Genomic DNA, 14,673 nt, shown 5'->3' on the forward strand with positions numbered 1-14,673 from the left:
TAGATCATAAACCATCTCACTCTTGGCCATGCCGGACGGGTCTCCCGGGCAACTATGTCCTCCTCCCGAAAATGTCTACCATTTACTCATTCATTCATTTCTTCAACAATATTTAACGAGCACCAAGTATGTGTTAGGCACTGTTAGGTGCTGGGGAAACAGGAATGAACAGACAAAAATCTCTGCTCATATATCATTCTAAGGATAAATATAATATTTATGGAAATAAAACATACTGTTGATCAGGTTATGATGAGTGCAATGAAGACAGAGAAAGTCACGGATGGGAAAAGGTACACGGTGCCACAGTGGTGGGGATGTGGGTGTATTTTAAATGAAGAGGTCAAAGAAGGTCCTTCATGAGATGATTCAATCTGACCAGAGGCCTGAATCTGGTTGATAAGAACTGAGTCCTAAGGACCTAAAGTCAGAAGGAGCAGCAATAACCAAAGGGGGCTGGGGGAATGCCTTTGTTCTTTGGTGTGGCCAAAGAACAGCTGGGGGCAGTGTGGCTGGATGGAGGGAGGGAGAGGAGCAGAAGAGCGCAGACCTGAGAGGTGACTGGGGACAGGCTGTGTAGGGCTCAGGAGGCTCTGGGACAGCCTTTGCCTTTTAACACTGGAGGGTTTGAGCTGAGGGAACATGGTCCGATACTTCAGCAGGACCCCTCTGGCTGCTGGGTGGAGAATGAACAGTAGCAGGACATGGATGGAGGCAGGGTCCCATTAGGAGGCTGCCATAGTAATTCAGACAGGATTGGAGGTTGAGGAGTCACTGGTTTCCAGGTGGCTATGGAAGGTCCTGCCAAGGGGATTTGCTGATGGATTACATATGAGTGTGAGAGAAGTCAAGATGATGTTCGAGTGTTTTGTGTGAGCCACTGGGAGGATGGAGGTGCCATTTACTGAGACAAGGAGGACGAGGACAGGGGACTGGAGTTTTAGAGGGAGGAAGAGGAGTGAGAGTTTAGATGAACTGAGATATGGGACTTAGAAGCACACACAGAGCATAAATAGACATGGAACTGGACACACTTAGGGGCAGAGCTCTGGGCCCAATGTTGAGAGTCCAGGCAGATAAAGAGGAATAAGCCAAGAAGACCGAGAAGGAGCAGACAGGAGAAGGGAAGCAGGAGAGGATGGGGTCATGGGAACTCTGAAGGAAGTGTTTCAGGAAAAAAGAAATGGTCAACTGAGTCAAATGGAACTGAGCATTGACTAGTACATTTGCCAATGAGGCCACTGGCGACCTTAGTGACAGCCGTGTTCTGAGGCTCTAGCCTCTGTTTCCTGACACAGCAGCACTTGTTTCTCCAGCCAGGAGGAAACTGGGGTGTAACAAGACAGGGCTATGGCTGCAGATTTACAGAGCTCCTCCAGTCCAGGTGAACTGTGCTCTGAGGAGAGGACCATCTTTGGTGGAGACGTGGTCAGAAGGCCTGGCAACATCCCCTTACCATTGAAGACCTTACTCCCCATGCTGGAGCCTTCAGTTCCCTTTCCTGGTTCTGGGTGGGGCTCAGAGAGCACATCTTCCAGGGAGCACCAGAAGCATGGAGTTACCCATATTTCCAGCTGGAAGGGCCTTGGGGTGCTCTAGTTCTTATCCTTCATTTCACAGAATTGAAAACAAACCAAGGCAGGGGAAGGGGCAGGATAGTAGCAGAGCTGCTTGGGCAGAAACCCTGTTCTCCAAGAGGTGACAGACAACTCTAGTTAAGCCTTGGTGTTTTAGAGTCAGGCAAGACTGGTTCAAGCCACTCCCTAACCTCATGGTCATGGGCATGTTACTTAATATTCTGAGTCCCAGTTTTGTCAGGTAAAATGAGAATTGTTTCATGATTAAATGAGATAAGCATGTTGCTCGCTTGTTATTCTGGCCACCAAGCCAGGGTCCTTGGGTCCTTTAATCTGTACCTAATTAAACTTGGGATTTTGCACTAAACTTTAGGTACAAACTCTCAAGTTTAATTAGGGGACATGTTTTATTCCTAGGAGCCAGGCAGGATTGGAGGTTTCTTTGGCTTTTTCCCAAAAAGGTTTGATTCTAAGATGGTTAAAGTTTAGGTTTTGAGCTTTTCATAATCTTCAGATACTTCTTTTGGTCTGGTCTAGAAGATGGAGACCCAGAAGGGTTTCTGATAACAGAGGGAAAACCAAAATTGCTTATGCTTGCCCGCTTGTGAAGCTCTCTGGGAAAAGCTGACATTGTAACTCTGCCTGGGCCCCAGCTGACACTGGGCAGCCCCCTCCCTCTCCAGTTTTCCTGGATAAGATATGGTCAGGTCTTCTCTGTGGGTGGGTGAGGACAGGGCCTCTTGTGTCACTCAGCCTTTCTGCTCTCTTCTCAGATCAGCAATGCCATCCTCATCATCTTTGTCAGCTACTTTGGCAGCCGGGTGCACCGTCCACGTCTGATTGGCATCGGGGGTCTCTTCCTGGCTGCAGGTGCCTTCATCCTCACCCTCCCACACTTCCTCTCGGAGCCCTACCAGTACACCTTGGCCAGCACTGGTGAGTGGCCTCCAACCCCTGCCTCAAGGGAGTAAGGAATGGGTGAACATCTCACAAAATTAGTGGGGATACTCCTAGGGCAGTGGATACCACTCCAGGAAGAGGACATATGAAGCTCAGAATATACTGAAGTATGTAGAGCTATGGAGCAGCTGAACTCTGGTTTGTGTAGGAAAGTGTGCAGTGCATGGCTCACCTCCTGCTGTGATTCCCTGTGCTTTATGCCGGGAGTGACCCAAGCTCTACCTCCCCGGGGACACTGTGAGCAGTTTCTGCAATGGGGCTTGGCAGGAGGAGGGTCAAAGCATTAATCATTATGAAGTCTGTGGATTTTGTCTACTTTTAATTGTAGCACTTTGTGACATTTGTACATTCTTCTGTCCTTAGGTGACAGTGCACTTGTACAATGATCTCATTTGATCATATTTACTATGTTGAGTTTGCCAATCCATGAACATAGGGTGCCCACTATTACCCTTATATTTAACATTGACGTATGATATAAAAACCACTAAAGTTCATGAATGTCTCTATTCTCCAAGAGCGCAAAATAAGGATCCTAGATGCTTTTTTGCCCACCATCCTCTCTCATTTTCCACTTATCATTGACCCATATTTTTGTTCTACCTGTCTTTAACCTCCCCACAGTGGTCATTATTATAAATTGTTACTATTCTGTTATTTATAAATAAGTGAGTGGTTATTTATGTACTTACAAGTTTACTGGTTTCTTTGTTCACCATTGATTGCTTCTTGCATTTCACCCAAGCTGCTGATTATTTTTTTTTCTTGAAGGATATCCTTTAGTGTTACTTTCAGTAGGCCTATGAGTAAGAAAATCTCTAAGTCTTTGTCTAAAAATACCTCTATTTTACCCTTGCTCTTGAATTACAGTTTAGCTACAAACAAGATTTTAAATCAATAGTTATTTCTTCTCAACACTTTGAAGGTACCATGGCTCTTTCTTCTGGTGTTGGGACTTTTCCATTAGTCTAATTGTCATAACTTCTTAGGTATCCTGTTTTTTCTCTAGTTCTATTTAATGTTTGTTCTTTTCTTTTCTTTGTTGTTCTGTATGTCTACCATAAGGTATCTGAGTATGGCTTAATTTTCACTTATCTGTTAGAAAGTTTGAAATGCTATTTCTTTTGAAAATTAGAGTTTTTCTTTAATTTTGAAAAATTTTCAGCCAAAAACATTCCTGATATTGCACACCCCTATTTTCTTCATCCTTTTTTCTAGAACTCCTTTTACATATGGCTTCACGTTTTCATTTCTGGCCTCCTTGTCTCTTAACCTGTCTTTCATAGTTTTCAGGGCTTTATGCTGCATCCTGGGTGATTTCCTTGAAGTACAACTTTCTGTTTACTTAGTCTCTCTCCAGCTTTGTTCATTGGTGTCAGACCCATTTTTGACATTATAAATTTTAATGGCACTACATATTTTGCTAATTCCTAAAGTTCTTGTAATAGATGTTCAAATCTCTCTGCCCTATTGACACAGTCTATTGGTGTTTCCTTATGATTTCTTTTGTATTGTTATTGATATCTTCAATTATTTTAAATATATTTATATTATACTCTTTTTCAGATCATTCTGTTAGCTCAAGTTTTAAGAATGTTAATTCTCCCATTGTTTTATGTCTGCTTGCTCTTTTTCATGGTGGATTACCTCCTTATGTTTGACCATGAGCCATTTGCAGGGGCTTTTTTTCCCTGTAGAAATTGTATGTGGACTAGGGTTAGGAAATAGCCCTACAGAGTGGTTTGGCATTTACATTTACTCAGCACCCAGGACAATCACTGCTTTGGAACTAATTTTATGTTAATGTGTTGACTTAGGATGAATTTACACTTGTTTTAAGGACTGTGGAAAGTGGCTGTGGTTTTGTGATGCACATTGGTGAGAGGACTAGTTCATATATGCTCACCCTTAGTCCACTGTATTGGAGTTGAAGTTAAATGAGCCACTCAGGGAGGTGCTCAGGGAATAATTGATTCTGGTTTGCTTAGAAAACAGGCTATTTTTTTCAATCAGATATGTAGACCAGGTTCAAGAGATGAACCACTTAGAATAATAGAGGGCATCCCTTAAGATTGTGAGGCCAATGATGGAGAGAACGAAGTGCCTGGGACAGGAAAAGAATAGGGCAAGAACGGGGGTGTCTAATGATGAAATGTCTCCTGGGTTCTAGTCATGGGACTCTTTCCCCCACCTCTTTATAAATCGCCAGTGAACTGGTCATTTCTCATAAATGTATGGACTCCGTGGGGCTGAATCCTGCTTCAAGTGGGCAGAGGATGAGGACAGATCTGAGCCCCAGAGTCCTGCCATACACTTTCTCCCCCTTGGTCTAATGAGAGCTTGAGACCAGCTCTGAAGCGAGTCAGGAGTTGCTGGCCATCTTCTTGGAGAGCAGTGTGGCCAGGCTGGCTGCACTGTCTTCTTTCCAGAGCCACAGTCCCTGCCCTTCCTCATCACGTGAAGACTGGGATAATGAAATCAGCAAGGGAGCCTGGGGCACTGGGGCCAGGCTGAGGGGAGGGCCTCCTGCCAGGCGCCACACATCGTGGCATGCTCAGCCTGGCAAGTCGGCTCCCGCAGCCTGGGCCCACATCCCAGTGGCATTTGCCTCACACTGAGCAGCCACGGGAGACTGGTTAGGATGGCTTCATTCTGCTCCTTGTTAGGAATAATCAGTGAGTTTGGGTTCAACCCACCATGACCCTCTCAGCTCAGAAGGAAACACTGTGCCGTTCCAGCCTTGACCTCAGTGCTCTAAGCCAAAATCTTCTGATAGAGGACAGAAGTGCTCTGAAAAGACTACAGCTTGCCTCTCAGAGCTTCAGGGGGGCACCATAGGCCAGAAGAGTGGGCTATTTTGTAGTTTTTGTTCATTGGTACAAATTCTAATTGCAACAATAGGGCACAGCAGTCTCCCTCAGTCTGGCTGGGATAGAAGCAGATGCTGGAAGTACTCAGAGCTGAGCTACCTTCAGGCATCTTCTTGGTGCCAGGGGGTGGGATGAGGAGGACTTTGGCCCAGGAACCTCATCCATGCGATCTAGCTGGGACTGCACACTGGGTACCAGCGCACCACGTGAGTGTGCTATGCTAATGTGTGCAAATAAAAATATTTATAAAGTCTTACTTCATGGGAATAGCTTAAAATGTGACTCCTACTTCAAATGTATTCTTAGGGGAATTTTAGTTTTGAATCATGCAAGGTCATCAGGAACAAATGCATTTCATTAAATGTACCACTCTGAGTGGGGGTGTGAATCTGAATGGTCTACTGGAACCAGGCAGTCCTCAGTCTGAATCTGGGCTTTGGGACTCCCAAGTGGGCTCGAGCCACTTTCTCCCTGCTCTGAGTTTCAGTTCATCCCTGAGTGTCTATTTTATAGCCCTCGTAGGGCTGCAGGGGCTGAGAAGATGCATGTTCACAATTTAGCCCGTTGGCTGTCACATGCAGTAATCACTGAGTGGTGGCTCTTGTCCCTACGGTGGTAGGGACAATACATATGTGATGTTGTATAAACTAGTAGACTCTCTGGATCCCAAAGGAGAAAGCACCTTACTTCCTGTGAAGAGTGTGATCCTTATGGGCTGGGTGGCCTGGGGGCATCTGAAGGCAGCTCCTTTCTGGTCTACATCATAGGTCCTTTGCTCTGTTCCGGAGCAGGGCGCCTCCCTTTGCACAGTCCCTGCTGCATCCTCACATGTGAGTCCTTAGGATTTCTGTTGGTGGAAGCTTACGTTGCTGTTGTGCTCTCTTCCCAGATCCTCGTGTTGGTGCCGCCTGGTGTGATGGGTGGACATGTCCCCCACCCCACCTCCATATGGACTTCAACATTTGAATCCTAGCTCAGTCACTTACCTGCCAAGTCTTCTTAGGCAAGCTCCCTCACCTTTCTGAACTTTAGTTTCCTTACCTATAAAATGGGAGCAAGAATACCTTGACTTTCAGTGTGTTCTGAGAGTAAAATTAAAATGAAATAAGCCAGGTATGCTGTAATCCCATCACTTCTAGAGGCTGAGTCAGGAAGATTGCTTGAGACCAAGAGTTCGAGACCAGACTGGGCAACACAGTGAGACCCCATCTCTACCAAAAGAAAAAGAAAAAGTTAGCTAGGCATGATGGCACATGCCTGTAGTCCCAGCTACTTGGGAGGCTGGAGTGGGAGGATCACTTGAGCCCAGAAGTTTGAGGCTGTAATGAGTTATGATCATGCTACTCCACTCCAGCCTGGACAGCAATCAAGGCTCTGTCACCAGGCTGGAGTGAAGTGGTATGATCTCGGCTCACTGCAATCTCTGCCTCCAAGCTCAAGCGATTCCCCTGCCTCAGCCTCCCAAGTAGCTGGGACTGCAGGTGTGCACCACCAGGTCCAGCTAATTTTTTATATTTTAGTAGAGACAGGATTTCACTGTGTTGGCCAGGTTGATCTCCAACTCCTGACCTTGTGATCCACCCGCCTCGGCCTCCCAAAGTGCTGGGATTATAGGCATGAGCCACTGCGCCCGGCCTGCTCAGCATATTTCTAATTGCCTGCCCTCGTTGTGGCATTTGAAATCTGTTACTCAGACCTATTACTTGTGTTGATTACTGATTCCTTCCTCTTGGAGTAAAGCTGCTCCAGAAATGAACATGGGAAATGAAGAGTAGCAATGTGTTTTAGGAAAAAAAAGTTAAAGAAAGGCTAAACATTTTGGGAATCACAGAGACCTTTAACAACTAATTGCTAATTCTTTTAAAGGCCATGAAGACATTTTTGGATATTTAGATTTTCTAAATGTCAGTGGGGTCCGGAAATGTGCCCTGGCGCCTTTAGAGAAAAGACGAGCTATCCAGCCAAAGCCTCTAAGACCATGTCTGGAAGGCGCAGAGAGGTTTTCCTCTATGGGAAACAGGCCAGCGTGAGACCAGTCCTCCCAGGAGATAAGAGAAGGGGCTTCGGAAACCAGTGTCTGGTAGGACTAGGTGTAACCTGTGAACGATCCTTCAGCCAAGTCCAGAGGGAAGTCTGCCCACATGCAGACAATGGATGCCGCAGGCAGGAAGCTTCCTGGAGGTTAGGAGGGGCGGGGGATGACTGTATTTTTGGAGCAGGCAAGAAAAAGAAAAAGAAGAGTCACTTTCCAGTCCTTTATTCATGAACTTGCCTTCCCCAACCTGGGCTTGCACATCCCAAGAGGTGGTATCGGGGAAATGTGTGGAGGTGGGGTGGGGTGCCTGTGATGGGGAAACGTGTGTGCATGTGTGGGAGTATGCAGGTGGCATGGGGTGCCTGTGATGGGGAAGTATGTGTTCACGTGTGTGGGAGGGTATGGAGGTGGGGCTGGAGGATATGTGAAGGGGAAGGTGTGATTTGGGCAGCCTGAGTGTGTTTGTGGGTGATTGTGTATAGGTGTGTATGTGAGGGTGGGGTGCCTGTGATGGGGAAACGTGTGTGCATGTGTGAGGAGGTATGCAGGGGGCAGAGGGGACGTAGGCGTATGTGGAGATGTTGGGGGTGTGTGGGGAGTATGGAGGTGGGGTGGGTGCCTGTGAGGGTGAAGCGTGTGTTCATGTGTGTGGGGGGTATGGAGGTAGGGTTGGGTGCCTGTGAGGGGGAAGCATGTGTTCATGTGTGTGGGGGGTATGGAGGTGGGGTGGGTGCCTGTGAGGGGGAAGCAAGTGGGGTGGTAGGTGGTTGGAGGGTGGGGATGGGCAGATGTGCGAGGAAGGAGGAGAAAGGGTGTATATGTTGGTGGAGGGCAGGGTGGACCATCCTAGTGGGAGTTGCACAACCTGGCCAGTGGATCTATTTAACTCAAAAAGAAAGATAAAATAAACAACAGAGAAAATCACAAAACACATGGGTGTTATTAATTCGACTGAGAGAAATAGAGCCCTGAATGGATGAGCAGAACAAAACTTAATGCGATTTGATGTGGAACATTTTTTAAATACGTGGTGTAGGAAAGAATAGAAATAAACATGGAGAAATGATAGAAAACACTAGACTGTGTGGAGAAGGCCCGGGAAAGAGCGAGGCTGGAAACTGGCGGGAGAGCTCTGCGCTCCATGGTGATGGCGCGGCAGCCTCTCTGAAGGCCTGAGCCTGAGCCGTGACATAAAAGTAGCTGACTCTGTCAGGCTTTTCTGTCATCTGTTTTTATGGGCAAGGCACAACTCCCCTTGGCTCGCCTGGAAACTGGACCCTTTGTTCTGCGTCTCTAGCACAGGCCTGGTGGAGACCTGAGTGTGGCCCCTCAGGCATGCCTGGTCATTTCCCTTGCTCAGGAACAAAGCTGAGTGACAGGTCTGCTTGGGGGAAGGGTCCCGGAGGCAAGCTGCAGCCTGCTCCACCGAGAGTCGCTTCTCTGGGAAGGCCGGCAGACCGTGTCTTGGGCCCACCTACAGCAGGAGGATGACCTCGACCATGTCTTGGGCCCACCTACAGCAGGAGGATGACCTCCTTGGGAGTTAGTATCCAGGGTAAAAAGGAAAGCTGGCTACTGTTCCAGTGGCTTTGGGCATCCTGGGAACAATGCTGAGAATGAGGGAAAGCCCCACAGAAACGGGGAAATGTGGTTCAAAGAAACCATTGATCCTCCCTGCAAGATGCCTTGAGCTCCCCAAGCATCCCCAAAGGAGACAGGGAGGACCTTTCTGCTCTTCCTGCCACACTTAGTAGAGCTGTAGAGCTGGGACGCTGACTGTGTGCACAGGCACCTCCTGTGGCCCTGAAGCCTTGAAATGGGGACCACTGGGCCCGACTGGGCAGCGTACTACCCACCAGGAGGTTGGAAACAACAAGGAGAGTTTCTTTCTTTCAGGAACAAAAGGACTTCTCAGGATTGAGAGCTTGGACTGGACACAGTCAGAGAGGATGTGAGGCTCAGAAATCTAAAAGAGGAAAACAGCAAAGAGAAGTTAGCGTGACAGAGGACTGACGCACAAACCAGGACCCTAAGGGGGCTGTCTGGTGTTCTGGAATGTTCTGGAGAGCCCCTTCCTGGCCTCTTCTTGGCCTGGGGCTGGAGTGTGGAGAGGTGTGAGCAGGGGACTCCTTACTCCCCTCTCGTCGTTTTGTCTTGGTGACACCTGCTTTTGTCTGTCTCATTCATTGTGCTTCTCCAGAAGCATTGGTTGCAGAAAGATTTGGTGGTTGATGCGTTTGAACACCATGGGACTAGACCAGGGGTCAACAGACATTTTCTGTAAAAGGCCAGGTAGTGAATATGTCAGACTTGTGAACCATGAGGTCTGTGCTGAAATTATTCAACTTTGCTGTAACAGCACGAAAGTTCCCCTTCACAATAGATAAGCAGTGGGCATGGCTGTGTCCACATAAAACTTATTGATAGACACAGGCTGGGAACTAAACGCAGCCCACAGGTTGTGGTTTGCCAATCTCTGGACCAGACAGTTCCCTCTGCTAGGCCCACTACTGCCCTCAGGCCTCTGGAGCTGAAGCCCAAGGATGGGGACTGCAAGGCTGCCTGGATGTGGACAGTCATGGCCCCTCCCTCTCTCCCATGTCACTCATTTTCCTAGATTTCCCTGAATTCTGTCTTCCTATACTCTACTCCATCAGGCCCAGGTCAGTCTTCTGGAACCATGCAGAACCAGCCCATCAGTTCACAGTGGTGGAAACAGCCATCGCATAGCCCAGAGCCTTTGCGTCCTGAGCTGCTGACCTTCACTCTTCCCCACAAAATAAGGCTTCCAGCCTTCTGGGTGCCCAAGCTGCCTGGGCCCAGTGTGGTGCTGTCAGGGTGGTCTCCCTGGGAAGAAGACAGAGGGAGGCTCACATCTGAATCTGAGGGTCCTCCTCTCAGGCTGGAATTGTGAACTTGTGGTCAAAACACCAGGGACTTGTCCCCATACATTGTGCCAAGCCAGGTATCACCCTTCCAACTGCTGACTAGCTGAATTCCTTGCAGCTATGGTCCAGTTTCATATTTTCTCCCCATAGGAATCATTCTCCTTGGTTGGAGTCCCTCCTTATAGCCGTGGGTCTAATTTTGAGTTATCAGCCTTTGGACTGTCTAATCCTCCCAGCTTCGTGTCATCCACGTCATTCACACATTTGTAAGCAGTTTCCTTCTTTCTCCAAAGTCCGTGACGAGTGTTGAGTGGCATGCACTTAGAGCAGCTTCTTTCTGGGTGACGCTGGCACATGGGCACCCGAGCCAGGCATGCTTTGAGCCAGTTTTCCCTGAGGACTCCCCAGCCACGTGTCCCTGTCTTGTCTAGCAGGATATCATGACAGGCTTTGTCAAAAGTCTTCTTCCAGTCAAGTAACACCATGTTATGGCTTCCTGTTGGGTCAGGAGCCCCATTAACAAAGGAAATGAGGTTGGTTTGGCAAGACTGGCTTTTGATGAGCTCATGTTGGCTCCGCTAACGTTTTGGTTTTTGTTTTTTTCCCTTCAAAGAGCTTCTCATCAGCTTACTGAATAAATCTGTGAACAATAAATTCTGCCTCACACCCGTGGGGGTGGGGGAGTACTAATTAAGCTCACATTTCTTTGAATGTTAAAATTAAATGGCTCTGAGCTGCATCCTGCTCCCTCAGGTATGTCTTCCTTCCCTTCATCCACTAAAGAACCAGCTCTGATGATGAGCTGAGCCAGGTGCTGGTGCCAGACCGTGCACTGGGCCAGGGTGTGGGGATGTGGGCAGTGGAAGAGAAAGCCCCTGGCCAGCAATATAGCGCCCTGCCTTGTTGGGCATGCACAGTGAGCCTACCACCTTGTGCCCAGCTCATTCATGGCACAACCTCCTCTATACAAGTAGGCATTTTCCCTAGGGCCCCCTCTAGTGCCAAGGTGGCAGTATGGGAAGGGACATCCAGCCTCAGTCTCAGAACTAGTCTTGGAAACCCAGTCTTGAGAGAGGAGCAGAGCAGTTCCTCCTTCCACTACCCTGAGCTCCTTTTTCTCCACAGATGTGAACCTCTCCAAGCACACTCACTTGCCCTGTAACTACCTTATTATAATCCATCCATTGCTGGTGACCAGCATTGATCTTACTGGTATCTAGTTTCTGGACCCAGTTTCCAAGTTCTTAAAGGCCTGGGCAACATTGCCTGTCTCCAAGTTTCTCCCATTTCTCTTATCTATTTGAGTTTCTCACAGTTACTCATCTCTTTGGATAAAAATCGATCTCATCGCATTATCACTATGTCCCAGGTTATAATAAACTCATTATTTTTAATTCTCATAAGAATATTGTAAGATAGGTATTCTATCTGTTTTGAAGATGAGGACACTGAGGTTCATTCTGACAGGCCTCTGACTATCAAGTAGTAGAGCCAAGATTGGAACCTGCTCTGTCTGGCTTCAAGGTGCGAATTTCTTCCATTGCCCCACAATGTGCCCCAGACTGTCAATGTCAACTCTTTTTTTTCCACTGGGGCAGAAGACTATGTTCTCCTAGTTTTCCAAGATGAAACTGAGTGCATTTGCCCATAGGAATTATTTTATAAATGGAGGCTTAGTTTAGCTGGAAGAGAACATATGTTATTACTGGAGCATTATGGATTAATTAGGCTTTGTGAACTACACTGGAAACCCAATCATTTCTGATTTGCAAACAACCCAATTTACAATCGACTTTGAGATCTCAGATCATGAGTAAGTTTGGGACAGCCTGTTCCAAGCCTGCTGGTAGGTGTTGCCAGAGTTTCGGGAGGAACTGTAGAGTAGCTGAATTTAGGAGATGAGGAAATAAGTCCTTCGGAGTGGAACATTCTGAATGAGGTTCCAGGAGTTGTGCTGATAGCTTAAGGGCTTGGCACCTTGGCCATGCTTCCAGATAACTCTCTGGAAACACGCCTGCCTTTCTCTGTTGTTCTCTTGCGGATTGCTTCTGAAGTTTGGGACTTGCTAACCTCTTCCCCATTTGACCCTATTCACCCACACACTCCCAGATGACAGCCATGTCTCCTTCTGAGCAGGGAGTGGATGGGTGGCTCTTAAGAGCCGTGGCTTGAAGGAGCCCTCCTCTTTGCTGGCAGAAGTCGCTTCTGTTTGCTTTACTAGAATGATGAGAATGACTAGTCAAAGGAAAGCCCCATTTGCCATGGCCTTCTCGTGTTGCTTGGTCCTTCTAGGGTCCTCTCCCTACCCCCGCTCTAGACCTTGGTGCAAAGCCTCTTACTATTCCCTTGACAGCTGGAAGGCTGGCCTCAGCCTGGCCATTCCGAGGGGTGGGACGGAGTGCTGAAACATGTGGCCTCGAACAGGGGAATGGCTAGACCTTGGCCTGCCCCAGATCTGCCCCATCTCTGGAGGTCCCTTTCGAGGGAAGTAGACCTTCCTGACAGAGACTCCTACGTTTCTAAAACTGCTGAGGGTCCAGAATTTAGAACTGAAATTCTGCATATTTAAATGGTGGAGTGAGTCAGAGGGTTGACTCACGTGCTGGTGGGGTGGGGCTGGGGGAGCTGAAGGAGGGGAGAGGTCCGGCCTGTTTCTAGTTAACGTTTCACAGCCCTGTGAAAACTAGACTGGCAAAGCCGGGCCTCTGGTGTCCTACAGGAAAAAATGTGCTCTGATGAACTTGAGCCTTCCAGAAGGTTGCCTGGGGGAAGATGAGAAACAGACCGATACCTGGCTAAGAAAAAGACTCCCCTCCCTCCTCCAGACCCCTCCAAGATAGGGGCAGGTGGCTGTGTTTGGGCAGGCAGTCTCTGGAGGCTGCGGTGGCTGGAAAAGACAGGCAAGTTCCTGACCTTACCACAGGATTCGACATGGTGGAAAGGTCAGAGTTTGCAACCTCTAACCTGCTATGCTGCTATAAGTTAAATGGAGTAGCTGTGTTCCAGCCTTTGCTAGAGTGCTTGTGAAGCAGTGAGAGGTTGCTGCTTCTTCCCTAATGTGCACCCGAGTTCCTGAAAAAGGTTGGAGCTTTTGCTCTAGGGAGGAGAGGGGTGGAGTGATGCAAAGAGAGCCAAGTCCTGCGTTCTGTCTGCCAGGGACTGTCCATCAATGTCACTAGATCAGAGGCTGCCCATGGGGATGATCCTCATACAAGGTCTTTTCTTTCCCTTCTTCCTGCCCCTTGAACTCCTATCCCTGTCCTCCTATTTTATTTATTTTTTTAAATTTGTGTCCTCTTATTTTTATAAGGGAAGAGCTTAATGTTCTAAATTCTAGAAGACTTGGCCGGGTGTGGTGGCTCATGCCTCTAATCCCAGCACTTTGGGAGGCCGAGGAAGGTGGATCACCTGAGGTCAGGAGTTTGAGACCAGCCTCACCAACATGGTGAAACACCGTCTCTACTAAAAATACAAAAATTTGTGGGTGTGGTAGCATGTGCCTGTAATCTCAGCTACTTGGGAGGCTGAGGCAGGAGAATCGCTTGAACCCGGGAGGCAGACGTTTCAGTGAGCCAAGATCACGCCACTGCATTCCAGTCTGGGCGACAGAGCGAGACTCCCTCTTAAAAATACAATACAATAAAATAAAAATAAATTCTAGAAGACTCTATTCTGACCAGAATGTGCCAGCCAGGGCCACCCGCTGCCAAGGGTGTCTCAGGCTTGATTGTCTAGGAAGCCCATACTATGTCTGTCTCTGACATAAACACCTGTCCCCCCATAAAGCCAGTTCTGTTAGTGGGTCACTGCTTCTCTGACAGCACTGACCTCGGGGGTTGCATTTAACTGCTGTTCCCTTTTTACATGTGTCAGAACTTGATCTGGGATATGGGATGGGTTTGGGCCCTATTCAGAGCTGGCATAAAGAAGAAAGTTCTTTGCAAGATCTTGAATCAGTTTGGAATGTAGAATAGGCCAAGAGGAACTCAGTAGACTTGGATGTAATTGGGGCCAATTGATTATTTTTAAATACGTATTTTAATAAAGGCAGTTTCTGACATGTAATCCAACATTTTTAAAGTTAGTGGTAACAGTTAAACAACCCCCAGAAAGTTTCATCTCCTGAACACCGCATGAGATGAACTTCATGAGGATTTTTGTGGCCTTGGTGCAGCAGGCAACATGCCGTATGAAGACTTAATAAGTCCTTCAATGTGTTTACCATCTTTGATGACCATTAAATATCTTGCAAAAAATGATTTTGCTAGTCAAGTCAGCAACAATGTTCAAATAAATCTGTATTAAGTAAATTAATGAGAATCAGTAGAATCAAGAACTAGCAT

General features: G+C 47.6%; 1 protein-coding gene across 1 annotated transcript in view; it reads left to right on the forward strand.

The window, feature by feature from the left end:
• The window catches only part of SLCO2A1 (solute carrier organic anion transporter family member 2A1), an 88,986-nt gene that overhangs the window by 45,257 nt on the left and 29,056 nt on the right, over positions 1-14,673 (forward strand). The window contains exon 3 of the mRNA XM_003895093.5: positions 2,351-2,513. Within this exon, the coding sequence (XP_003895142.1) occupies positions 2,351-2,513 (163 nt within the window). The remainder of the gene's footprint in view (positions 1-2,350; positions 2,514-14,673) is intronic.

This window comes from Papio anubis, chromosome 2, assembly GCF_008728515.1.
Source record: "Papio anubis isolate 15944 chromosome 2, Panubis1.0, whole genome shotgun sequence".
Taxonomy (NCBI): Eukaryota; Metazoa; Chordata; class Mammalia; order Primates; family Cercopithecidae; genus Papio; species Papio anubis.